The sequence below is a fragment of the Macaca thibetana genome, chromosome 10, assembly GCF_024542745.1.
Source record: "Macaca thibetana thibetana isolate TM-01 chromosome 10, ASM2454274v1, whole genome shotgun sequence".
NCBI lineage: Eukaryota > Metazoa > Chordata > Mammalia > Primates > Cercopithecidae > Macaca > Macaca thibetana.
The window spans coordinates 19,042,650-19,070,442 of record NC_065587.1 but is presented as its reverse complement, the minus strand read 5'-3'; the positions used below and the strand labels follow the sequence as shown (position 1 = coordinate 19,070,442).

At 45.2% G+C, this 27,793-nt stretch overlaps 1 protein-coding gene across 15 annotated transcripts in view; it reads left to right on the top strand.

Moving 5' to 3' along the window:
• DEPDC5 (DEP domain containing 5, GATOR1 subcomplex subunit) overlaps nt 1-27,793 on the top strand; it is a 155,198-nt gene that overhangs the window by 32,471 nt on the left and 94,934 nt on the right. For all 15 annotated transcript variants that reach the window (XM_050806663.1, XM_050806673.1, XM_050806671.1 and 12 more), the window contains 10 exons: nt 3,758-3,827; nt 4,769-4,841; nt 10,184-10,287; nt 11,499-11,573; nt 16,514-16,648; nt 17,402-17,463; nt 18,096-18,169; nt 19,385-19,454; nt 23,874-23,910; nt 24,782-24,902. In XM_050806663.1, the coding sequence (XP_050662620.1) occupies nt 3,758-3,827; nt 4,769-4,841; nt 10,184-10,287; nt 11,499-11,573; nt 16,514-16,648; nt 17,402-17,463; nt 18,096-18,169; nt 19,385-19,454; nt 23,874-23,910; nt 24,782-24,902 (821 nt within the window). The remainder of the gene's footprint in view (nt 1-3,757; nt 3,828-4,768; nt 4,842-10,183; nt 10,288-11,498; nt 11,574-16,513; nt 16,649-17,401; nt 17,464-18,095; nt 18,170-19,384; nt 19,455-23,873; nt 23,911-24,781; nt 24,903-27,793) is intronic.

Below are 27,793 nucleotides of genomic sequence, written 5' to 3'. Positions count from 1 at the left end.
TAGGATGACTATATACGTGTATATATATTTTTTGAGACAGAGTCTCGCCATGTTGCCCAGGCTAGAGTGCCGTGGCACAATCATAGCTCACTGCAGCCTTGATTGCCCAAGCTCAAGGGGCCATCCCTCCTCAGCCTCCTGGGTAGCTGGGACTACAAGCATGTGCCACTATGCCCTGCTACTTTTTTTTTTTTTTTTTTGGTGGAAATGAGGTCTCACTATGTTATCCAGGCAGATCTCGAACTCCTGAGCTTAAGTGATCTTCCCACCTTGGCCTCCCAATGTGCTGAGATTACAGACATGAGCTACAGTGCCTAGCCCATATTCTTTTTTTTCTTTTTTTCTTTTTGAGACAGAGTTTTGCTCTTGTTGCCCAGGCTGGAGTGCAATGGTGCAATCTTGGCCCACTGCAACCACTGCCTCCTGGGTTCAAGCAATTCTCCTGCCTCAGTCTCCCAAGTAGCTGAGATTACAGGCGCCTACTGCTATGTCCAGCTAATTTTTTTGTATTTTTAGTAGAGATGGGGTTTCACCATGTGGGCCGGGCTGGTCTTGAACTTCTGACCTCAGGTTATCTGCCAGCCTCGGCCTCCCAAAGTGCTGGGATTATAGGGGTGAGCCACTGTGCCTGGTCCCATATTCTTTATTTTATTTATTTATGTATTTTTTGAGACAGAGTCTTGCTCTGTCGCCCAGACTGGAGTGCAGTGCTGCAATCTCAAACATGGCTCACTGCAACCTCCACCTCCCAGGTTCAAGCGATTCTCGTCCCTCAGCCTGCCGAGTAGTTGGGATTATAGGTGTGCGCCACCTTACCCTGCTAATTTTTGTATTTTTAGTAGTGATGTGGTTTCATCATGTTGGCCAGGCTGATCTCGAACTCCTGGCCTCAAGTGATCTGCCCACCTTGGCCTCCCAAAGTGCTCGATTACATATTCTTGACAGCATTATTCATGTTAGCTAAAAAGTAGGATAACACAAATAACAAATGTCTTTCAGCTAAAGTATAGATAAATAAAATGTATATCCATACAATATAGTAGTAGTCTGCCATAAAGAAGAATGAAGTACTAACACATGCTACAGCATAGATGAATCTTGAACACGTGCTAAGTGAGAGAAGCCAGACATAGTGGATCAAATACAAATCATAGGATCTTATGTATATGAAATGTCCAGAATAGGTAAATATATAATATAGAGATCAGTGGTTGCCAGGAACCGAGGGTGGGGAGTGACTGTTTAATCAGTTTGGGATTTCCTATTGGGGTGATGAAAATGTTTTGGATTTAAATAATGGTGATAGTTATACAACATGGTGAATGTATTAAATGTCATAATGGCAATATGTATATGTGTTTTACCACTATTAAAAAATTATTTCATTCAATTATCCCACCTTGATTTCACATGAAAACGTTTTGATGAAAAAGTATTTGAAGTCACATGATGTAATGTAAAAGAGTAGAGTTTGTATTAAGGCAGACTGGGTTTTAAATGATCTCGTTAGCTTGCTTTTTTTTTTTTTTTTTAAATTAAGAGACAGGGTCTTGCTATGCTGCTCAGGCTGGTCTTGAACTCCTGGGCTCCAAGGATCCTCTCACTTAATCCTCCTCAGTAGTTGGGACTACAGGCGCAGGCCACTATGCCTGGCTGATTAGCTTTTTCATCTCCAAGGATTAGTCTCTGAGGCTCCATTTCTTCAGCTGCAAAATGAAGATAATAATAGACCCTCTCATCACATCGCTTATGAATTGAGACACTCCATGCCCACGTCAGCCCGTTGTGAGCCCATTGTGTTTTCCTGTATATCACTTGCACTAAAATTAGATAAGGGTGCTGAGTTTGGAGCTCTTGGAGTCCAGTGAATTAATTGGTAGTCAGTGAAGGTCTGCTGTTTCCTAGCACTCTGCTCTTGGTACTGTGGCTTGTATTTAGGAATTTCTGTCCACTTGAGATACATTTATGAAATGTGCATTATATTATGTGCCTTATATAGTGAGTGCTGAATTCTTTAGTCACTAAGCGTACTTGGGATAAAGATGGGGTTGGTCAGTAGAGGCTGTTGTCTTCAGAGACCCAGGAGGAACTGAAACGGAACTTGCTAGCTCACTGGTGCAAGCCACTTTTCATATTCATTTGTAAACACCCTACTTCCAGGATATTGATCTCCAGACTCCATTGAAATGTTTATTCTCTTTAGTCCCCGTCGCTGTCCAAAGGTAGTTCTTTGCCTTGGCTTATACCATTGAGTCTGGAGCAAACCTCCACCCTCGTCCTATGAGACAAGTAGGGTGTGGGAGTGTCTTTGATTCTTAAATCCACCACCATGGGTGCTGTTCTTGTTCCCTAGACCACAGTTCCGCAGAAATTAAAAAACACTGTAGGCCTGGCATTGTGGCTCACGCCTGTAATCCCAGCACTTTGCCAAGGCTAGTGGATCACTTGAGCCCAGCCTGGGGATTATGATGAAACTCTTATCTCTCTTTTTTTTTTCTTTCTTTTTTTTTTTGGACGGTGTCTTGCTCTGTTGCCCAGCCTGGAGTGCAATGGCACAATCTTGGCTCACTGCAGTCTCCACCTCCTGGGTTCAAGTGATTATCCTGCCTTACCCTCCCGAGTGGCTGTGACTTTAGGCGCGCACCACATTGCCTGGGTAATGTAGAGTTTCGCCATGTTGGCCAGGCTGGTCTCTAACTCCTGACCTCAAGTGATCCACCTGCCTCAGCCTCCCAAAGCACAGTGATTACAGGCGTGAGCCACCACGCCCAGCAGAAACCCTGTCTTTACAAAAAATGCAAAAATTATCTGGGCCTGGTGGTGCTTGTCTGTAGTCCCAGCTTTTTGGGAACTGGGAGACAGTGACCATTATTTACTGCTGATTTGCAGCTTTCCAATCACTCTCCACATTCCCGGCACTTTAGGTAACTTTCCCAAGGTCACATAGTGGCAAGTTTCAGGGCCAGGACTCCATCTAGGTCTTCTGACTCCCAGCAGTACTCTGTCTCCTGCACTGCAGCCTGTAGTTACATGAAGCTATTCAATATTGTGCACTGCTGCTAAGCCACCTGGATTAAGAATATTATGTGCAGCTGGGCCTCACACCTATAATCCCAGCACTTTGGGAGGCCGAGGCAGGCCGATCACTTGAGGCCACAAGTTTGAGACCAGCCTGGCCAACATGGTAAAATCTTGTCTCTTCTAAAAATACAAAAATTACCTGGGTGTGGTGGCCCATGTCTGTAACCCCAGCTACTCGGGAGGCTGAGGCAGGAGAATTGCTTAAACCTGGGAGGTGGAGGCTGCAGTGAGCTGATATCGTGCTACTGCACTCCAGACTGGGCAACTGAGTGAGACTCTGCCTCAAAAAAAAAAAAAAAAGAATAAGGCTGGGCATGATGGCTCACACCTGTAATCCCAGCACTTTGGGAGACTGAGGCAGGAGGATCATGAGATCGGGAGATCGAGACCATCCTGGCCAACATGGTAAAACCCCGTCTCTACTCAAAATACAAAAATTAGCTGGGCATGGTGATACACTCCTAAAGTCCCAGCTACTTGGGAGGCTAAGCCAGGAGAATTGCTTGAACCCAGGAGGCGGAGGTTGCAGTGAGCTGAGATTGTGCCTTTGCACTCCAGCCTGGTGACAGAGTTAAGACTCATCTCAAAAAAAAAAAAAAATTATGTGCATGCAGTCTGCTTCATAGTGAAGTAGATGAAACAAACGTTAACCCTGTTGTTCTGTACTCATGCTTAGGAGAAGAACTGTAGTCATGAGGTGACAGTGGTCCTGTTTTCTAGAACTTTCTATGATGCAAAATCTGTTGGTGAGTAACTCTTTCTCTCCTACAGTTGTTTTTCTATTAGGCTTCCCCCAACCCCACCCCAGCCATTCCCTCTCATTTTTTTCCTCGTTGCGCTTTTCCACCGTTCCCATCTTTTCTGTTATGAGGACGGTGTAAAAAGGAAAGTAGCACAGTCCATTAGTGGATGCAAGAGGTCTGTGGGCTGTGATTCATCTTAAAACCAACTTAAAAGACAGTTGGCTGGGCACAGTGGCTCACGCCTGTAATCCCACAACTTTGGGAGGCTGAGGTGGGCAGATCACCTGAGGTCGGGAGTTGAAGACCAGCCTGGCCAACATGGTGAAACCCCATCTCTACTAAAAATACAAAAATGAGCCAGGTGTGGTGGTATGCACCTGTAGTCCCAGCTACCCAGGAGGCTGAGGCAGGAGAGTCGCTTGAACTCAGGAGGCAGAGGTTGCAGTAAGCTGAGATCTTGCCACTGCACTCCAGCCTGGGTGACAGAGCAAGACCTTGTCTCAAAAAAAAAAAAAAAAAAAATTGGACAGTTATGTTTAATTTTTTGGGATGCAGATCTTTTTTTTTTTTGAGACAGAGTCTTGCTCTATTGCCCCGGCTGGAGTGCAGTGGCGTGATCTCAGCTCACTGTAAGCTCTGCCTCCCAGGTTCAGGCCATTCTCCTGCCTCAGCCTCCCCAGCAAATGGGACTACAGGTGCCCGCCACTATGCCTGGCTAAGTTTTTTGTATTTTTAGTAGAGATGGGGTTTCACCATGTTAGCCAGGATGGTCTTGATCTCCTGACCTCGTGATCCACCTGCCTTGGCCTCTCAAAGTGCTGGGATTACAGGCGTGAGCCACCGCGCCTGACCTATGATGCAAATCTTTAACCCAGAAGGGGAAGCTGACAAAACTGAATTTATTTTCTCAACCTGAACTACATACTCCATTTTCTCTATTTCAGATGAATTTCCTGAGATAAACCGAGCCTCAATTCGACAGGATCATAAGGGGAGATTCTATGAAGACTTTTACAAGTATGTTTGGGTGCTTTCCTGTACTTTTTATTTATTTATTAGTTGTTTCTTTCCTAACTTAAAAAAATGCCAGCCTGGGCAACGTGGCAAAACCCTGTACCAAAAATACAAAAAAATTAGCTACCTGTTGTCCTAGCTACTTGGGAGGCTGAGGTGGGAGGATCACTTGAGCCTGGGAGGTGGAGGTTGCAGTGAGCTGAGATCACACCACTGCACCCTAACCTGGGAGAGAGACCCTGTCTCCAAAAACAAACAAACAAAAAAGAATAAATAAACCTTTTGATTTTGAAATGACTTTAGATTTATAGAGAAGTTTCAAAGGTAGTACAGTTCCTGTATACTCTTTGCTCTGTTTCCTCTAATGTTAACATTTCATAACCAAGTTACATTTGTGAAAACTATGTTAACATTGGTACATTACTATTAAGTAAATTCAGATGTTTTTCAGATTTTAGCACTCGTGTACTTGCCGTGTCTAATCCAAGATACCACATTGCATTTAGACCTTCTAAATGTTCTATTGTGAAAAACTTCATCATTCAGAAAAGAAGAACAAATAATATAATGAGTCCGTATACCCAATATCTGAATTTAACAGTTATTATTTTGTCATATTTAATTCATCTGGTTTTTTCAGTGCCACCAACTAAGTAAATTATCAATATTGTAACATTTTATTCCTATACATATTCAAAAAAGGCATTTTTATATTTGACAAGAATATCATTATTATGTTTAACATTATTATTTTGTTTGTTTGAGACGGGGTCTCCCTGTCGCCCAGGATGGAGTGAAGTGGCACAGTCTCGGCTCACTGCAAGCTCCACCTCCTGGGTTCACGCCGTTCTCCTGCCTCAGCCTCCTGAGTAGCTGGGACTACAGGCACCCGCCACCACGTCTGGCTAATTGTTTTTTGTATTTTTAGTAGAGATGGGGTTTCACCATGGTAGCCAGGATGGTCTCCATCTCCTGACCTCATGATCTGCGCGCCTCCGCCTCCCAAAGTGCTGGGATTACAGGCGTGAGCCACCACGCCTGGCCTTTTTTTTTTTTTTCTGAGACACAGTTTCACTCTGTCGCCCAGGCTGGAGTGCAGTGGTCATGTAAGCTCATTGCAAACTCCGCCTCCCAGGTTCAAGGGATTCTCGTGTCTCAGCCTCCCCAGTAGCTGGGACTACAGGCACCCGCGACCATGCCTGGCTAATTTTTTAAAATTTTTGTTAGAGATGCGGTTTTGCTATGTTGGCCAGCCTGGTCTCCAATCCTGAACTCAGGTCATCCACCTGCCTTGGCCTCCCAAAGTGCTGCAATTATAGGCCGGAGCCACCACGCCCGGCTGACACCACTATCTTATTGAGATGGTAATCAGATAGTAACAGTTACTGTTTTGTTGGGACTTAGCATGAATGAGTTACTCTTCTAAGCACTTTACATGACTTGATTCATTTAAATATCGCTGCATCCCTATGGGATAGATACTGTTACCCCATTTTACAGATGTGGAAACTTGGACACAGAGTTTCAATAACTTATCCAAAGTCCATAACATATTAAGCGGTGGAGCATGGACTTGACACAGTCAATCTAGTTCAGAGTCTGTGCTTTTTGACCACTGTATTCCTCAGCCTCATACGGATTATATTTTAGATTATTTGTTCATCTTCTGTTGGATCCTGTACCCCTTGGAGAATTTTATGAAAGTGATGGGCCCTGTGCTGTACTGACACCTCCACTCATCCCCTTATGCAGATGAATTCTGCATACCTCTAATTCAGTGAATTCCAGGAACCATGAGAGCTCTTTTGGCTTAACAGTATATGAAGTTTTATCTGTATAATGAATATGAATTAGTTTGAGCATAATCAGTTATAGAAAGTACTATATAAGGCATGAATGTGTGAATTACGAATGTAGATTTTTAGGTGTATGTGACTATATATTTTTAATATATGAAAGTTTATGTCATTACAAAGTCATCCTCAACATTTTTTAGATTGAGAGAAACTGGCTATCTTTTTCTTACTGAGAGAAACTGGTTATCTTTTTCTTACTGCAAAAACAATACAGGTTCATTTTAGGAAAATCACAAAATAGGCCAGGCGTGGTGGCTGATGCCTATAATCCCAGCACTTTGGGAAGCCAAGCCAGGCACATTGCCTGAGCTCAGGAGTTTGAAACCAGCCAGGTCAACATGGAAAAATCCTGTCTCTACAAAAAATGCAAAAAATTAGCTGGGCACGGTGGTGCGTGCCCATAGTTTCAGCTATTTGGGAGGATTACTTGAGCCTTGGAAGTTGAGTCTGCAGCGAGCCAAGATCGTGCCACTGCACTCTAGCCTGAGTGACATAGTGATACCCTGTCTCAGAAACAACAACAACAACAACAACTATAAAAGCACACCAAAGTATAGTTAAGTAGAGAGGAATTCAAAGCACACTTAATTCCATCTCCTGAATACAGTCTTCATTATGTTGGTAAATCAACCCCTATTTTCTGTATTTAGGAGAAAAATTAGTTTTCACAAGATATGATCGCAAATTGCATGTGATTTTTTTTTTTTTTTTTTTTTGAGACGGAGTCTCGCTCTGTCTCCCGGGCTGGAGTTGCAGTGGCCGGATCTCAGCTCACTGCAAGCTCCGCCTCCCGGGTTCACGCCATTCTCCTGCCTCAGCCTCCCGAGTAGCTGGGACTACAGGCGCCGCCACCTCGCCCGGCTAGTTTTTTGTATTTTTTAGTAGAGACGGGGTTTCACCATGTTCACCAGGTTGGTCTCGATCTCCTGACCTCGTGAACCACCCGTCTCGGCCTCCCAAAGTGCTGGGATTACAGGCTTGAGCCACCACGCCCGGCCGCATGTGATTTTTTTTTTTTCTTTGAGAGGGAGTCTTGCTGTGTTGCACAGGCTGGAGTATAGTGGTGCAATCTTGGCTCACTGCAGCCTCCACCTCCCGGGTTCAAGCAATTCCCTGCTTCAGCCTCCGGAGTAGCTGGGATTGCGGGCGTCCACCGTCACGCCAGGCTAATTTTTGTATTTTTAGTAGAGATGGGGTTTCACCATCTTGGCCAGGCTGTTCTTGAACTCCTGACCTCAGGTGATCCACCCATGTCAGGCCTCCATGTGATTTTTTTACATGTTTTATTGTTTTTATTTCTTTTTGAGACAGTGTCTTGCTGTCACCCAGACTGGAGTGCAGTGGTGCAATCTCAACTCACTGCAAACTTTGCATCCCGTGTTCAAGTGATTATCCTGCCTCAGCTTCGTGAGTAGCTGGGATTACAGGTACCCACCACCGTGCCCGGTTAATTTTTGTATTTTTAATACAGACTGGGTTTCACCATGTTGGCCAGGCCGGTCTCGAACTCCTGACCTCAGGTGATCCACCTGCCTCGGCCTCCCAGAGTGCTGGGATTACAGATGTGAGCCACCGCGCCCGGCCCACGTGGTTCCCTTTTTATGTGTTTTAAACCTTCATTTTATTTCTTTTTCTTTTTTGTTTTTGAGACGGAGTTTTGCTCTTATTGCCCAGTCTGGAGTGCAGTGACACGATCTCAGCTCACCGTAACCTCTGCCTCCTGGGTTCAAGCGATTCTCTTGCCTCAGCCTCTCGTGTAGCTGGGATTACACGCATGCGCCACCACACCCAGCTAATTTTGTATTTTTAGTAGAGACGAGGTTTCTCCATGTTGGTCAGGCTGGTCTCGAACTCCTGACCTCAGGTGATCCCCCTACCTCGCCCTCTTCAAATGCTGGGATTACAGGCATGAGCCACCGTGCCCGGCCATAAACCTTCATTTTCTAGTTTGTCACAAATGCCAATCCATGTTAAACACCCTACTTCCATAGTATCTTTTTTGTTTTGAGACAGAGTCTCGCTCTTTTGCCCAGCCTGGAGTGCAGTGGTGTGATCTCGGCTCACTGCAAGCTCTGCTTCCTGGGTCCGCACCATTCTCCTGCCTCAGTCTCCCAAGTAGCTGGGACTACAGGCGCCAGCCACCATACCTGGCTTATTTTTTTGGTTTTTTTTTAGTAGAGACAGGCTTGACCGTGTTAGCCAGAATGGTCTCGATCTCCTGACTTCATGATCTGCCCACCTTGGCCTCCCACAGTGCTGGAATTATGGGTGTGAGCCACTGCGCCCAGCCCACTGTATCATTTTTTATTTCTAAGTAGAAATTACATTGGGTTAGTATTGTTGAAAATTGAGGTGACTTCCAGCTTTTCGCTATTCTCAACAGTATTGCCAGTGAACATTCTTACAGATAAGTTTTTAAGCATATCTTTAGTTTTTATTATAAATTCTCAGAAATGGAGCTATTAGGTCAAAGGATGGTCTGTGTTGTAAAGGCTATTTGTACAGCCAATGTACCCTCCATTAAAGTAGAAGATCCTGTTTTCCTAGCAGCAATTTCTGGGTCCTCACCAACACTGAAGGTTTTTTTTTGTTTTTTGTTTTTTGTTTTTGAGATGGAGTTGCGCTGTGTCTCCCAGCCTGGAGTGCAGTGGCTCGATCTCGGCTCACTGAAACGTCCGCCTCCTGGGTTCAAGTGATTCTCCTGCCTCAGCCTTCCAAGTAGCTGGGATTACAGGTGCCTGCCACCATACCCAGCTAATTTTTGTATTTTTAGTAGAAACGGGGTTTCACCATGTTGGCCAGGCTGGTCTTGAACTCCTGACCTCTTTATCCACCTGCCTCAGCCTCCTAAAGTGCTGGAATTGCAAGTATGAGCTACTGCACCCAGCATCTTTTTTTTTAATGCTTCTTTCCCAATTGGATTGGCAGAAAAATAAGCTCACTGAGTCTTTTGTTTGTTTTTTGAGACAGAGTCTCGCTCTTTCACCTAGGCTGGAGTGCAGTGGTGTGATCTTGGCTCACTGTACTCCAATTACACTCTTTTTGAAACCTTGTAAGGAACCTGATGTTCTGTATTTAAAGTTGCTGTATTAGTCCATTTTCTCACTGCTATAAAGACATACCCAAGACTGGGTAATTTATAAAGAAAAAAGATTTAATTGACTCATGGTTCTGCATGGCTGTGGAGGCCTCTGGAAACTTACAATCACGGTGGAAGGCGAAGGGGAAGCAAGACACGTCTTACCATGGTGAAGCAGGAAAAAGAGCAAGCACAGGGGAAAGTGCCCCTTTTAAACCGTCAGATGTCATGAGAACTCCCTCACTATCACAAGAACAGCATGGGGGAAACCGCCCCCATGATCCAATCACCTCCCACTAGGTTCCTCCCTTGACACATAGGAATTACAATTTGAGATGCAGTTTGGGAGCGACACAGAGCCAAACCATATCAGCTGCTCAATATCCATTTTATGATAATACTCTTTTCAGAGTGGTGGTGCAGAATGAGAGAAGAGAAGAATGGACTTCACTTCTCGTGACCATTAAAAAACTCTTCATCCAGTATCCAGTGTTGGTGCGACTGGAACAGGCAGGTACTGCTTTCATGTAATAGAAGATGCAGTGGGACAGGAAGTGTAGGAAGGGTCTGGGAGACAGAGGAGAGATTTGTGCTTATATCTCTCCTATGGCCGTGTGCAGTTTCGGCTTTTGATCAGGTTTCTGTTTCCATTTGGATCCCAATTGTACATTTCGTTATGCAGTAAGTTCAACAGTGTCCCTCATACAGGGAGTGAGGCCTTGTGGAGCCAGATGCCGTCCACTTTTTTTTTTTTTTTTTTTTTTTTTTTTTTTTTTGAGACGGAGTCTCGCTCTGCCGCCCAGGCTGGAGTGCTGTGGCCGGATCTCAGCTCACTGCAAGCTCCGCCTCCCGGGTTCCCGCCATTCTCCTGCCTCAGCCTCCTGAGTACCTGGGACTACAGGCGCCCGCCACCTCGCCCGGCTAGTTTTTTTTTTTGTATTTTTTAGTAGAGACGGGGTTTCACTGTGTTAGCCAGGATGGTCTCGATCTCCTGACCTCCTGATCCGCCCGTCTCGGCCTCCCAAAGTGCTGGGATTACAGGCGTGAGCCACCGCGCCCGGCCTTTTTTTTTTGAGACAGGGTCTCACTCTGTCATCTAGGCTGCACTGGAGCAGAGCAGTCGTACTTTAACTTTAAACCCCTGGGGCTCAAGCAATCCTCCTGCCTCCATCTCCCGGGTAGCTAGGATGACAAGCACACACTACCATGCCCAGATAATTATTTCATTTTTTGTAGAGACAGAGTCTCACTGTGTTGACCAGGCTGGTTTCAAACTCCTCATCTTAAGCGATCTTCCTGCCTCTACCTCCCAAAGTGCTGGGATTACAGGTGCGAGCCACCATGCTCAGCCACCACTTATTTAAGAGTTCATCTTTGGGCCGGGTGCGGTGGCTCACACCTGTGATCCCAGCACTTTGGGAGGCCAAGGTGGGCGGATCACGAGGTCAGGAGTTCAAGACCAGCCTGATCAATATGGTGAAACCCTGTCTTTACTAAAAATACAAAAATTAGCCTTGCGTGGTGGCACATGCTCGTAGTCCCGGCTACTCGGGAGGCTGAGGCAAGAGAATCGCTTGAACCTGGGAGGTAGAGATTGCAGTGAGCCAAGATCGCACCACTGCACTCCAGCATGGGCAACAGAGCAAGACTCTGTCTCAAAAAAAAAAAAAAAGAGAGTTCATCTTTCATGAGATGTTTTTCTTTCTCTTGTATATTTTGCTTCAGAGGGCTTTCCTCAAGGAGACAATTCTACCTCAGCACAAGGAAACTACCTGGAGGCCATCAATCTGTCATTCAATGGTGAGTAAGGATGCCAGCCAGTATGCCAGCATCTTGCCTACCACATGGCTGTGTTACTGGAAAGGTGTCCTGATCCAGACCCTAAGAGAAGGTTTTTGGATCTTGCAGAAGAAAGAATCCGGGGGCGAGTCCACAGAATAAAGTGAAAGCAAGTATATTAAGGAATAGGCCAGGCATAGTGGCTCACGCCTATAATCCCAGCACTTTGGGAGGCTGAGGCGGGTGGATCACCTGAGCTCAGGAGTTTGAGACCAGCCTGGCCAACATGGTGAAACCTCGTCTCTAATAATAATACAAAAATTAGCTGGGCATGGTGGTGCACACCTGTAATCCCAGTTACTTGGGAGGCTGAGGCAGGAGAATTGCTTGAACCCAGGAGGCAGAGGTTGCAGTGAGCCGAGATCGTGCCATTACACTCCAGCCTGGGTGACAAGAGTGAAACTCCGTCTCAAAAAAAAAAAAAGAAAAGAAAAGAAAAGGAATAAAAGAATGACTACTCCATAGAAAGAGTAGGGCATTCCCGAAAGCAGGAGGAGGAACATGTCCTCCTTAGGTACCATGGTTGTTTATATGTAACAAAGCAAAAAGTCATGGGGGAGGGGTGCTCTGCTGCAAGCACTCATGACAAAGGATTGTTCCTCTTTGTGTAACTGCTGTCCTTCTCAAGAATCTATATTATTTTCTTTAAAGCAAAACTTACTTTTTTTTGAGACGGAGTCTTGCTCTGTCACCAGGCTGGAGTGCAGTGACGCAATCTCGGCCCACTGCAACCTCCGACTCGTGGATTCAAGTGATTCTTCTGCCTCAGCCTCCCAAGTAGCTGGGACTACAGGTGCACATCACCACACCCAGCTAATTTTTGTATTTTTTGGAGAGACACGGTTTCACCACGTTGGCCAGAATGGTCTCAATCTCCTGACTTCGTGATCCACCCACCTTGGCCTCCCAAAGTGTTGGGATTATAGGCATGAGCCACCGCACCTGGCCGTTTTGTTTTTTAATATACTTTAAGTTCTGGGATACATGTGCAGAACATGCAGGTTTGTTACATAGGTATACATGTGCCATGGTAGTTTGCTTCACCCATCAACCCATCATCTACATTAGGTATTTCTCCTAATGCTTTTTTTTTTTTTTTTTTTTTTTTTGTATTTTTTGGGATGGAGTGTTGCTCTGTCTTCCAGGCTGGAGTGCAGTGGCGTGATCTTGGCTCACTGAAACCTCTGCCTCCCAGATTCAAGTGATTCTCCTGCCTCAGCCTCCTGAGTAGCTGGGACTACAGGTGTGCACCACCACGCCCAGCTAATTTTTGTGTTTTTAGTAGAGACGAGGTTTCACCATATTGGCCAGGCTGGTCTCAAACTCCTGACCTCGTGATCCACCTGCCTCGGCCTCCCAAAGTGTTGGAATTAGAGGCATGAGCCACCGTGCCTAGTCTATTTTTTTTTTTTTTTTGAGCCAGTCTCACTCTGTCTCCAGGCTGCAGTGCAGTGGTGTGATCTCTGCTCAGTGCAACCTCCAACTCCCAGGTTCAAGCGATTCTCCTGCCTCAGCCTCCCAAGTAGCTGGGATCACAGGTACGTGCCACCACACCCAGCTAATTTTTGTATTTTTAGTAGAGAGAGAGTTGTACGTACCATGTTGGCCAGGATGGTCTCGATCTCTTGACCTGGTGATCCGCCCACCTCAGCCTCCCAAAGTGCTGGGATTACAGGCGTGAGCCACTGCGCCTGGCCGCAAAACTTACTCTTAAACTAAGAATACTTTCGTTCTTAAGATATTGGGAAATCAGGGCTGGGCACAGTAGCTCACACCTGTAATCTCAGCACTTTGGGAGGCCGAGGTGGGCGGATCACGAGGTCAGGAGATTGAGACCATCCTGGCTAACACGGTGAAAGCCCATCTCTACTAAAAATACAAAAAATTAACCAGGCATGGTGGTAGGCCCCTTTATTCCCAGCTACTCTAGAGACTGAGGCAGGAGAATGGTGTGGACACGGGAGGCGGAGCTTGCAGTGAGCTGAGATCACACCACTGCACTCCAGCCTGGGCGACAGAGCGAGACTCCATCTCAAAAAAAAAAAAAAAATATTGGGACATCAGGACGTTTCCTGGGTCTGTTAAGTCCTGAGTCTGTTGGGTAAACATTATTAACCTGTTCCCTTAACTGTAAACATCCTGTGACTAAGAATGCCTAACCTCCTGGGAATGCAGCCTAGCAGGTCTGAACCTCATTGTCCCCAGCCCCTATTCAAGATGGAGTTGCTCTGGTTTAAAGGCCTCTGACAGCTATGCATGTCTCTTTATGAATGCCTGCAGACCCAGACCTAGGTGATGATGCCTCCATTCAGCTACCCCCAAAATTAATTTAAAGCAATAGCTTCTCATTGGGTGGTTGTAATGACCAACATTTAGCTCTTGGGTCTTCTGTTGACCGGTTAATTTGGTAGTCTCATCTGCTTCTCATGGGCAGGAACTACAAGGATCCTCCTTGGGTTCTTTGACTTACTCAAACCGTGTTATTATTTTCCACCCCATCTCTCAGCTGCTTCTAGGTAATATTTTAAAAATCTACTTAAAAAATAAAAATTTAAAATAAAAATTAAAAAAATCAAAATCTACTTAAAAAAAAAATTACAAAAGCAGCCAGGTGCCGTGACTCACATGTATAATCCCAGCACTTTGGGAGGTCAAGGCAGACAGATCACTTGAGGTCCGGAGTTTGAGACCAGCCTGAGCAACGTGGTGAAACCCTGTCTCTACTAAAAATACAAAAATTAGCCAGCATGGTGGCACACGCCTGTAATCTCAGCTATTCAGGAGGCTGAGACAGGAGAATCACTTGAACCTGGGAGGTGGAGGTTGTGGTGAGCAGAGATCATGCCACTACACTCCAGCCTGGGTGAAAAAGACACTATCTCAAAAAAAAAAAAAAACTTTTTTTTTTTTTTTTTTTTTTAAATAAATAGGCCTGCTGCAATGGCTGACACCTGTAATACCAGCACTTTGGGAGGCTGAGGCAGGGGATCACCTGAGGTCAGGAGCTCAAGACCAGCCTAGCCAACATGGCAAAACCCCATCTTTACTAAAAATACATAAAAAACTTGCCAGGCATGGTGGTGCATGCCTGTCATACCAGCTACTTGGGAGGCTGAAGCAGGAAAATCACTTAAACCTGGGAGGCGGAGGTTGAAGTGAGCTGAGATCATGCCACTGCATTCCAGCCTGGGTGATGGAGTTAAGACTGTCTCAAATAAATAAAATAAAATAAAAAATAAAATTCGAATATGGAGAGGTGTATCAAGTAAAAAACGATATGCTCCTCCTGACCCCCAGTGTCCTCTTCTTTAAGGGGAACCATTGTTAGCAGTGTGGTATGATTATCCTGGCATTTATGTGTTAGCTGAAATATATTGTTTGCAAATAACAGAAATGTATTGATTTAGTTTAAACGAAAAGGGAAATTTACTGGAAGAATACAGAGGCTTAAGTGGAGCAGCCAGGAAAGGCTCAAACACCATGTTGAAGAACCTTAGTGGCTCTGGGAACCATAGCAGCAGGAATTATGAGAGCCATATTTCAGCTTCCAGCAACCCTGTCTCTGCTCTCTGTTCAGAATTCACATTCCTGGTAGAGAGAGTCTGATCTGCCCAGCTCCAGTTAGGTGTCCATCTGTCACTGGCCAGAGGTGGAAGTGATGATGTACATTCACATCACCTGTATATCATCTTCACACGTGTCTGTACACAGGTGCTGGGGGAATTCTAGAGCATGAGGTCTTCTATTAGTAAATCTTCTTGTCATATTGGAATATCACTGATTTTTCATGGTAAGAATCACAGAAGCTAGAAATAAAAAGTGACTTGCCAGATTTACAAAATCATCCCAAGATTTTGGTCTACTCTTTTAAATAGTGTCTTAAATTAATACTATCTAATATAATCTAATTATATAGTTTATATATATAATAAAATAATATATAATATATAAAAAATTTATATAATCAAAGTTTTACTACAGACTCATTTATGGATGGTTCAAATTAACAGCATGAATTTTTTTTTTTTTTTTTTTTTTTTTTTTTTGACACAGAGTCTTGCTCTGTCACCCAGGCTGGAATGCAGTGGCATGATCTCTGCTCACTGCAACCTCTGCCTCCTGGGTTCAAGTGATTCTCCCATCTCAGCCTCTCAAGTGGCTGGGATTATAGGTGCACACCACCATGCCTGGCTAATTTTTGTATTTTTTGGTAGAGATGGAGTTTCACCATGTTGGCCAGCCTGGTCTCAAACTCCTGATTTCAAGTGATCCACCTGCCTCGGCCTCCCAAAGTGCTGGGATTACAGGCATGAGCCACATCCCTAACAGCATGAAATTTGAGCATTTAAGGCTGCACAGGGCAAGTATTAGGCATCAATGAGGTGTATTAACAAAGGTGACAGAGACTTATTCCGTGGTCAAGTAGTTCTTAATATAGAAAAGATAGATGTGTATACATTTAACTAGAATGTGGCAGTTGCTATAATAAAAATATGGCCCGGGTGCAGTGGCTTACGCCTGTAATCCCAGCACTTTGGGAGGCCGAGGTGGGCGAACCACTTGAGGTCGGGAGTTCGAGACCATCCTGGCCAACATGGTGGAACCCCGTCTCTACTAAAAATACAAAAAATGAGCCAGGTGTGGTGGCATGCACCTGTAGTCCCAGCTACTCAGGAGGCTGAGGCAGGAGAATTGCTTGAACCTGGGAGGCGGAGGTTGCAGTAAGCCCACATCACGCCACTGCACTCCAGCCTGGTGACAGAGCAAGACTCTGTCTCAAAATAAAATAAAATAAAATAAAAATATGGGCAGAATGCTCTGAGAGTGTAGAGATGCTTGTTTGTGACGGGGTTCTGAAAAACTGTAACATCATTATTGTGGAATTTTTGTTTTATTTCTAGTGTTTGATAAGCATTACATCAACCGCAACTTTGACCGAACGGGTCAGATGTCAGTGGTGATCACGCCCGGGGTGGGTGTCTTTGAGGTGGACCGCCTACTCATGATCTTGACCAAGCAGCGGATGATAGATAATGGTAATACTCTCTGGTTTGTGCCCTGTCTCCACATGTTCCTAGCCTGATTTTCCCTTAGAACTGCGAGCTTCACTGACTTCTTAGAGTGTGAGGAGCTCTGTATAGTGTTCTGTGTGTCACAATATCTGTGGATGTCAATAGGCGTCAGGTGCTAAAGATTCATGGTCAAATCAGTTTGGAAAATGCTGGGTCATGCAAAGATAAGCAGGTTCCATAATGACAGGTCTTCCTCCGTTTTTAACATGTTAGTGTAGGTTGTTTTTCTCTAAAGGGTGTATCAGGGTACTCTGAGTTTCCCAAATATATTTGGCACTAGAGAAGCCTTCCTGGAGGGATGATTTCAAGGGACCCATGTGCTGTCAGCCTGTTTTCAGATGCACTATCAGATAATCTAGTCCAGTCCTCCATGATGTGCCTCGTATCCCCAACTCAGCCCCACACCCCACAATTTGATTTGTTTCATCAACAAGATGGAGTTGGGATGCTGAGGCAGTAGAATTGCTTGAACCCAGGAGGCAGAGGTTGCAGAGAGCTGTGATCTCTGACCACTGCACGTCAGCCTGGGCAGCAGAGTGAGACTGTCTCAAAAAGTGTATTTACTTCTTTGCTGCATAGGCAGCACTATGAGGTTATAAATCATACAATGGTAAGTTAGCTTTGCCTAATACGCAGTTAAATAACATGATTTATAGATAGGGATGCTTGTTTCTGCCATTCCCTCCCCACAACTCTTTTTGTCTTTTATTTTTTTAGGAATTGGTGTGGACTTGGTGTGTATGGGAGAGCAACCGTTACATGCTGTCCCATTGTTCAAGGTAATTAGATTTTGGATTTGCTTACTAAAGGCCAGTTTGAGTATAGTTAGAAAGAGAAACAATCCAGGCGCTGTGGCATGCGCTTATAGTCCCACTTACTCGAGAGGCTGAAGTGGGAAGATCCCTTGAGCCTAGGAGTTTGGGTATAGTTTGTTATGAATAACTATGAATAACTGTTGCACTCCAGCCCGGTCAGCAAAGCAAAACTCCATCTCTAAAAAAAAAATTTTTTTTTTTTTTTTTTTTTGAGACGAAATCTTGTTCTTGTCCCCCAGGCTGGAGTGCAATGGCGCGATCTCAGCTCACTGCAACCTCTGCCTCCCGGGTTCAAGCAATTCTCCTGCCTCAGCCTCCTGAGTAGCTGTGATTACAGGCACCTGCCACCACGCCTGGCTAATTTTTGTATTTTTAGTAGAAACAGGATTTCACCATGTTGGCCAGGCTGGTCTCGAACACCTGACCTCAGGTGATCCCCCCACCTTGGCCTCCCGAAGTGCTGGGATTACAGGCTTGAGCCACCATGCCTGGCCCTAAAAAATTTTTTTTTAAAACCCCAAAAACAGAAAAGTTAGAGCAGTTCCACATCCTATTTGTTCTGTAGCTTATCTGTGCTCTCATTTTTCCCCTTGCAGCTCCATAATCGGAGTGCTCCCCGGGATTCTCGTCTGGGCGATGACTATAATATCCCTCACTGGATAAACCACAGGTGGGTGCGATCTCAATCAATAGTAGGTGATAAGAGTTTTGACAGCTTCCTTGCCATTTTTCTTTAAATTTGTTAGGTTCTTATTATAGCACTAAACCTTTTGTCAAGAAAATGTGGAAACCAAGTTCTAACATTTGCTCAAAGTTCTCTACACACAAAGCAGTAGCAGTATCATATGGACAGTCTATGGTGAAAAAGAATAAAAACAAAATTTTAAGGACTGACTGACTTCCACTGCTGTTCCCAAGTCCTTCTATTCCCAACTCCCACAGACCGTAGAAGACCAACATTTGTGCCTGACTTCCTTCAGCTCTAGATAAGTCCCCGCGCCTCTTTATGGGACAAGACTTCAGTGTTCCTGCTGGTTCCAGCTCAGGGATGGCTTTTCTCATCCCTCTGCTAGTGCCAGTGCCTCATCTTTTTGAACTATGACACTAATCTTATTCCATCTACCCTTCTCTTGAAAATGCCTATTTTCTTCCAAGATCCAACTCCAGCATCTCTCTTCTGTGAATTACTTCTGTGCTGCCCTGATAACTAATAGCCACTTTTTCTTCAGTGCTTCCAGAGCCTTCTCTCCTTCTCTGGGTTGTCTTTCTTTCTTTCTTTCTTTTTTTAAGATGGAGTCTTGCTCTGTCGCCCAGGCTGGAGTGCAGTGGCACGATCTTGGCTCACTGCAACCTGCACCATCCGGGTTCAAGCAATTCTCTTGCCTCAGCCTCCTGAGTAGCTGGGATTACAGGTGCCTGCCACCACACCCAGCTAATTTTTGTATTTTTAGTAGAAACAGGGTTTCACCGTGTTGGCCAACCTGGTCTTGAACAGCAAGTTCATGGCAAAGCTGCAGCTATTAATTTATACTATTTGATATCATGATATTAGACTGTTTTTGACCTACAAAAGTAGCAATTTCAGGCTGGGCATGGTGGTTCATGCCTGTAATCCCAGTACTTTGGGATGCTGAGGTGGGAGGAACGCTTGAGGCCAGGAGTTTGAAACCATTGTGATCAACGTAGCCAGACTGTCTCTACCAAAAAACAAAATATAACTAATGTTTTGTAGTGACTTCTTGCAAAAGAAGTTAAAATTGGGAAGATCAGTGAAGCTGAGAACAAAGCCCATTTCAGGAGGGCTGATCCATGCCTAGTATTTTAACTGTGTTTTGAGTTTTTAAAATAAAGGGGATTTAGATTAATGACTCTGTTTCTTTTACAGTTTCTACACATCCAAAAGCCAGCTCTTTTGTAATAGTTTCACCCCACGAATAAAACTGGCAGGAAAGAAGGTAGGTTTTTATTTTTGTTAAGATGGGTTCTTACTATGTGGTCCAGTCTTGTCTTGAGCTCCTGGACTCAAGCAATCCTCCTGTTTCAGCCTCCCAAAGTGTTGGGATTACAGACATGAGCCATTCTGCCCAGCCAAGAAGGTAGATTGCATTAATCAGCAGAGAGCCTTTGTGGACTGTCACACACTGATAGGGTTATTTTAGTCCTGAGGTACCCTCATCTTCCCCCATGGCCATGAACAGAGTTAAGAAATTCATCCCCAAACTTTATTTATTTATTTATTTTTGAGACGGAGTCTCGCTCTGTCTCCCAGGCTGGAGTGCAGTGGCTGGATCTCAGCTCACTGCAAGCTCCGCCTCCCGGGTTCACGCCATTCTCCTGCCTCAGCCTCCCGAGTAGCTGGGACTACAGGCGCCCGCCACCTCACCCGGCTAGTTTTTTGTATTTTTTTTAGTAGAGACGGGGTTTCACCGTGTTAGCCAGGATGGTCTCGATCTCCTGACCTCGTGATCTGCCCGTCTCGGCCTCCCAAAGTGCTGGGATTACAGGCTTGAGCCACCGTGCCTGGCAAAACTTTATAACTTTATATATTAGATAAATAAATAACAAGGCCAAAGCCAGACTGCGTGAAATACCTTTGGCAGAAATATGACCAAGACTAAGAGTTCATTTTTTGTTTTTCAAGAGTTCATTTTATGATGACATGACTGTTTTATTCAGATGCTGATGTCACTCAGATACCAGTGGGAATAAAGACAAAGATATAGATATGCATTGCAGCAAAGGGGAAATATGATAAAAAGGTCAGATCTTTTTTTTTTTTTGTTTGAGACGGAGTCTCGCTCGCTCTGTTGCGCAGGCTGGAGTGCAGTGGTGCAGTCTCAGCTCACTGCAAGCTCTGTCTTCCGGGTTTACGCCATTCTCCTGCCTCAGCCTCCCGAGTAGCTGGAACTACAGGCGCCTGCCACCTCGCCCGGCTAGTTTTTTTCTATTTTTTAGTAGAGACGGGGTTTCACCGTGTTAGCCAGGATGGTCTCTATCTGCTGACCTCATGATCCGCCTGTCTTGGCCTCCCAAAGTGCTGGGATTACAGGCTTGAGCCACCACGCCCAGCCAAAAGGTCAAATCTTAGTATAAAGAAGTGAAAATTCTGGCTGAGTGCAGAGGCTCTTGCCTGTAACTCCAGTGCTTTGTGTGGCTGAGGAAGGAGGATTGTTTGAAGCCAGGAGTTTGAGACCAATCTGGGCAACAAATATAGTGAGACCCCATTTCTACAAAAACTAAAAAAGAATTAGCCAGGTAGGGTGGCGCATACCTGTAAGTCCCAGCTACTTGGGAGGCTAAAATGTGAAGATTGCCCGAGCCCAGGAATCCAATGCTGTGGTGAGCTATAATTGTAGCATCGCACACTAACCTGGGTGACTGAGATCTTGTCTCTAGAAACAAACAAACCAAGAAAATAAATGAAAATTGTAGCAAGAATGGGAGTTTTTTTTTTTTTTTTTTTTTTTTTTTGAGACAGAGTCTCGCTTAGTCGCCCAGGCTGGAGTGCAATGGCGCGATCTCGGCTCACTGCAAGCTCTGCCTCCCGGGTTCACGCCATTCTCCTGCCTCAGCCTCCCGAGTAGCTGGGACTACAGGCGCCCGCCGCCTCGCCCGGCTAATTTTTTGCATTTTTAGTAGAGACGGGGTTTCACCATGTTAGCCAGGATGGTCTCGATCTCCTGACCTCGTGATCCGCCCGCCTCGGCCTCCCAAAGTGCTGGGATTACAGGCGTGAGCCACCGCGCCCGGCCAAGAATAAAATATATTAATAATTATACCACATTTAAAATATATTAAAAATTATACCACATTTAAAATATATTAATAATTATACCACATGCTACAAAAAGTGTGGTGAAATTGACACTGGAGTACCTGGTTGGTGTATGTTACTTTTGCAAAGCATTTCAGCCTTGTGTATTGAGAGCAAATGTTTATGCTATTTGACCAGGCACTTCCATTTTGGGGCATGTGGTGTCAGGAAATAATTGAAGTGATTATATGCAAATACCTCTGGGTTTAGTTTTATTCATAATAGAAGTTGAAAACAATAGAGCAATGGCTGAACTATGAAATGTCCACTTGATGGAATATATTTGCAACTGATAAAAATGCAGTTTTAAAGAACTTGAACAAGTGTTTTTTGTTGTTGTTGTTGTTTGTTTTTTTGAGATGGAATCTTGCTCTGTCTCCCCAGCTGGAGTGCAGTAGTGTGATCTCAGCTCACTGCAACCTCTGCCTCCCAGGTTCAAGCAATTCTCGTGCCCTAGCCTCCCGAGTAGCTGGGATTACAGGCACCTGCCACCACACCCGGCCTAATTTTTGTATTTTTAGTGGAGACAGGGTTTCACATGTTGGCCAAGTTTGTCTCAAACTCTTAATTTCAAGTGACCAGCCCACCTCAGCCTCCCAAAGTGCTGGGATTATAGGCGTGAGCCACTGCACCCGGCCAGAACTCGAACAAGTGGTTTTGATGTACTGTGAGAAGAAAAGCAGGCTGTTATGTTTGCAGTCCCCACACCCGAGTGCTTTCACCCCTCTGCCCTTTCCAGTAGAGCTGAATTCACTGAGGGTTGCTCCATTTGTGGCTGTGTGTCAGGGCCACTTCTTCCCTTTTCTTTTTTTAGGGGGGAGGGCTGTTAATGTTACTCTTCTAATAGGGGAAATACTAATTTGGAGCAAGCTGAGGACTCCTAGCATAAGCCATGTCAGATAGTGAAATGCTAGGAGATGGGATTCTGTCCAGAAAGGGCCTCTCTTGCCTTCACCACAAGCATTCTCAGCCAAGTAGAACATGGAAAAACTTCTCTGCACCATGATTATTTTATTTTATTTTTTTGAGACAGAGTCTCGCTCTGTCATGCCCAGTGTAGTGGTGGGATCTCGGCTCATTGCAACCTCTGCCTCCTGGGTTCAATCATTTTTCGTGCCCCAGCCTCCCCAGTAGGTAGGACTACAGGTGCATGCCACCATGCCTGTCTAATTTTTTTTTTTTTTTTTTTTTTGAGATGGAGTCACTCTCTCTCTGGCCCAGGCTGGAGTGCAATGGTGCGATCTTGGCTCACTGCAACCCCTTCCTCCAGAGTTCAAGTGATTCTCCTGTCTCAGCCTCCCAAGTAGCTGGGATTACAGGATTACAGGCGTGTGCCACCATGTCCAGCTAATTTTTGTATTTTTTAAATTTTATTTTATTTTATTTTTTGAGATAGAGTTTCGCTGTGTCACCCAGGCTGGAGTGCAATGGCACGATCTCAGCTCACTGTAACCTCCGCCTCCTGGGTTCATGTGCCTCTCCTGCCTCAGCCTCCAGAGTAGCTGGGATTACAGGTGCCCACCACTGTGCCCAGCTAATTTCTTTGCGTTTTTAGTAGAGAAGAGGTTTCACCATGTTGGCCAGATTGGTCTTGAACTCCTGACCTCAGGTGATCCACCCATCTTGGCCTTCAAAAGTGCTGGGATTACAGGTGTGAGCCACTGCACCCAGCTAATTTTTGTATTTTTAGTAGAGATGGGGTTTCACCATGTTGGCCAAGCTGGTACTCCTGACAACCTCAGGTGTTCTGCCTGCCTCGGCTTCCCAAAGTGCTGGGATTACAGGCATGAGCCATTGTACCCGGCTACCATGATTATTTTAAAGAAGCAAGAGTTAATATTGTTGTGAAAGGTTTCAGGGTCCTGAAAGATTACCAAAAAAAATTACATAAATAGAGATGGGGTCTCACTATGTTGCTCAGGCTAGTCTCAAACTCCTGGGCTCAAGCAGTCCTCCCGCCTTGGACTCCCAAGGTGCTGGGATTATAGGCGTGAGCCACTGTGCCTGGCCTTTATTTATTTAATCTGAAAAAGATTTTTAAGAAAATGTAAAAAGTGATAGCTTTATTAGTTTTTTCCTCTACCCTTGTACTTGATTTTGGCAAATTGGGTGATCTACAGAGTGCTCAGCTCTGGTAGGTGCAGGCAGACAGGTGACAGCACCGTAGTGAAGGGGGAAGCATGCAGCGTTTGGGTCAGGTGGGACCTAGCTGTGGTGGCACAAACACAACAGTGGATTGACCAAGAATCTAAAGATCTGGGCTTGAATTTTGGCTCTGCCACCTGCTGAATATGTGGCTTTGGGTGAAGTCCCTCATTCTCTCTGCAATTGAATATCCCCACTTGTAAGGAGTCCGTTCCCTCACTGGACAGGGTTGTGAGAGTCAGCAAGATGTGATGTGAGAATAAAGGACCGTGGTAGGTAGGTGTCAGATGTTAGCTCCTGCCTTTCCATCAGTTACAGGCTCTCTACCCTGGGAGCAGCACATACACACTGTGCCTTGTGATAAGTTCTTTTCTAGCAAAGGAAGGAGTGATTAATTATCTATTTAATTTTTCAGCCTGCCTCTGAGAAAGCAAAAAATGGCCGTGATACATGTGAGTATTTTTTGAGATTTTTTTCCTTGCTTTTAAAAAAAGAGTCAGCTGGCCGGGTGCGGTGGCTCACGCCTGTAATCCCAGCACTTTGGGGGGCCAAGATGGGTGGATCACCTGAGGTCAGGAGTTCAAGACCAGCCTTGCCAACATGGTGAAACCCTGTCTCTACAAAAATACAAAAAAATTAGCCGGGCATGATGGCGGGTACCTGTAATTCCAGCTGCTCAGGAGGCTGAGGCAGGAGAATTGCTTGAACCCAGGAGGCAGAGGTTGCAGTGAGCCGAGATCACACCATTGCACTCCAGCCTGAGCGACAGAGCAAGACTTCGTTTCAGAAAAAAAAAAAGCATCAGCTTACCCATGACAACAAAACTATGTGAAGTCCCATAAAAAATCTGTGGAAAAGTCAGGAGACCTGAGTTCCCTTTGTGTCATGTTTGCAGGATCCCTTAATGACCTTATATTTTTTCCTGTCATCTGCAAAATGAAAAAAACTTGTTTTTCTTTTCCGTCGGCCATTTGTAGGGATCAGGTAGAAAGTTTTAAACTACTAAACATATTAAGATGATTTATTTTAAGAAGGGTCACAAAAGGATGAAATGCTATCCACACCTTACCTTTATTTAGTGCTATACAGTTCTATATTGCTTTGACATATACGTCATTTAGTCTCAACTTGATGAATAGGTTGTTACCCCATTTTTTCATGGAGAGGGTGATCACCTGTACCTTGCAGATTCTGGTGAAGATTATCTGAAGGCATCTGTTTGAAATGTATTTGGATGACAATTTATATTATTTGTGTATTTCAGCTCTCAGGCATCTGTTTGAAATGTTTTTGATAACAATTTATGTTATTTGTGTATTTCAGCTCTCGGGAGTCCAAAAGAATCTGAGAACGCCCTTCCCATCCAAGTAGATTATGATGCCTATGACGCTCAAGTGTTCAGGCTGCCCGGCCCATCCCGGGCCCAGTGCCTCGCCACCTGCAGGTTTTCTGCCAGATTCACTTGGGGGTGCATATAAAAATTGTGTAGGAAAACCTGAAGTTCAGTAGTGGCCTCTAAGAGAGCAACCTTGAAAATCTTTTCTTGTTTTGTTTTGTTTCATTTTGGGTTTTTTGTTTGTTTTGTTTTGTTTTTTTGAGATGGAGTTTCGCTCTTGTTGCCCAGACTTGAGTGTAATGGTGCGATCTCGGCTCACCGCAACCTCCACCTCCCGAGTTCAAGCGATTCTCCTGCCTCAGCCTCCCAAGTTGCTGGGATAACAGGCGTGCGTCATCATGTCTGGCTAATTTTGTATTTTTAGTAGAGATGGAGTTTTTCCATGTTGGTCAGGCTGGTCTTGAACTCCCGACCTCAGGTGATCTGCCCGCCTCGACTTCCCAAAGTGCTAGGATTACAGGCATGACCCACTGTGCCCATCTCGTTTTGTTTTTTGAGATGGAGTCTCACTGTGTCGCCCAGGCTGGAGTGCAATGACACAATCTCGGCTCACTGCAACTTCTGCCTCCTGGGTTCAAGCAATTTTCCTGCCTCAGCTTCCTGAGTAGGTGGGATTAAAGGCACACGCCACCACGCCCGGCTAATAATTATATTTTTTGTAGAGATGGGGTTTTACCATGTTGGTCAGACTGGTCTTGAACTTCTGGCCCCAAGTGATCCTCCTGCCTCGGCCTCCCAAAGTGCTGGGATTATAGGTGTGAGCCACCGTGCCTGGCCGGTTCTTATGGTCTTCTGAGCCAAGGGAAACAATTCACAAATTCCACAATCTTCCTCTCATCGGGCTGGCACTATCCTTGGACACAGCGTTTCTTTTAAGTTTATTATTCTGAGTGGGCAAGAACTTTTCTTTCTTTAAGTCCTGCTTTTAAAAATTTGCTGCCTGAGGCCGAGGTGGGCAGGTCACGAGATCAGGAGATCGAGACCATCCTGGCTAACATGGTGAAACCCTGTCTCTACTAAAAATACAAAAAAGTTAGCCGGGCATGGTGGCAGGCGCCTGTAGTCCCAGCTACTCGGGAGGCTGAGGCAGGAGAATGGCGTGAACCCCGGAGGCGGAGCTTACAGTAAGCCGAGATCACACCACTGCCCTCCAGCCTGGGCCACAGAGTGAGACTCTGTCTCAAAAAAAAAAAAAAAAAAAAAAAAGTGTGCTCTGTGTTGTTTTGGTCATATGGTAGTTGGTTTTTTTTGAGACAGGATCTCGTTCTGTCACCCAGGCTGTAGTGCAGTGTCACGATCATGGCTCACTGTAACCTCTGCCTCCTGGATCCTCTTGCCTCTGGCCTCCCAAGTAGCTGAGACTACAGGCATGCACCATCATGTCCAGCTAGTTTTTTAATTTTTTGTGGAGATGAGGTCTTACATATTGCCAGCTGGTCTCAAACTCCTGGTTGAAGCCATCTTCCTGCCTTAGTCTCCCAAAGTGCTGAGATTATAGGCATGAGCCACTGCACTCAGCCATGTGGTAGTTTTTAATTGTGATATAGTTAGATATACTAATCTATTCATTTCTGGGTCTTGTGTAAGAAAACATTCTCTACCCCAGAGTTACAGGTGAATATTTCATATTTTCTTCTAATATTTTATAGTCTTGGGGGATTTTTGTTGTTGTTGTTGTTTTTGTTTTTGTTTTGAAATGGCGTTTTGCTCTGTCTGCTAGGCTGTAGTGCAGTGGTGCATTCTCTTCTCACTGCAGCCTCTGCCTCCTGGGTTCAAGCGATTCTTATGCCTCAGCCTCCCAAGTAACTGGGACTACAGGCATGCACCACCACACTCGGCTAATTTTTATATTTTTTAGTAGAGACGGGGTTTCAATATGTTGGCCAGGCTGGTCTCAAACTCCTGACTTCAAGTGGTCCACCCGCCTTGGCCTCCCAAAGCGCTGGGATTACAGACTGAGCCAGCGCACCCGGCCTCATCTTGGATTTTATGCTTATGTTTATATTATTTATGTCGACTTTCTTTTTTCATGAATGTGTGAAACAACTCTAGCTTCTATTTCTTTCCCTGTATACCAAATACTGTGAATCAATTTTCCAGATTTCTTTTTTCTTTTTTTTTTTGAGAAGGAGTCTCGCTCTGTCACCCAGACTGGAGTGCAGTGGCGCGATCTCGGCTCACTGCAAGCTCCACCTCCCGGGTTCAATCCTTTCTCCTGCCTCAGCCTGCTGACTAGCTGGAACTACAGGCACCCACCATCACGCCCGGCTAATTTTTTGTATTTTTAGTAGAGCCCGGAATTCACCGTATTAGCTAGGATGCTCTCAATCTCCTGACCTTGTGATCCGCCCGCCTTTGCCTCCCAAAGTGCTGGGATTATAGGCGTGAGCCACTGCGCCCAACCAATTTTCCAAATTTCTTTTTTTTTTTTTTTTTTTGAGATGGAGTTTTGCTCTTGTTGCCCAGGCTGGAGTGCGATGGCATGATCTCGGCTCATCACAACCTCCGCCTCCTGGATTCAAGCGATTCTCGTGCCTCAGCCTCTTGAGTAGCTGGGATTACAGGCATGTGCCATCATGCCTGGCTAATTTTGTATCTTTAGTAGAGACGGGGTTTCTCCATGTTGATCAGGCCGGTCTCAAGCTCCCGACCCCAGGTGATCCACCCACCTTGGCCTCCAAAAGTGCTGGGATTACAGGCATGAATGACCGCGCCCGGCCAGATTTCTTAATTCTGTAGCTTTAAGCACAACTGAGTGGAATAATATTATGTCTCTTAATTTTGTGGCAAATGAACTTAGAGTGACCACATGATTGTTTTCTGTCCTCTTCCCTCATCCAGTCCTACCCAGAATGCTTAGAGCTCAGAATTAAGTGCTGTCAGCAGCCTCTCTCCTGTGTGTGGATGCTGCTTAGGGGCTCAGTAAGAGCTACTGAGGG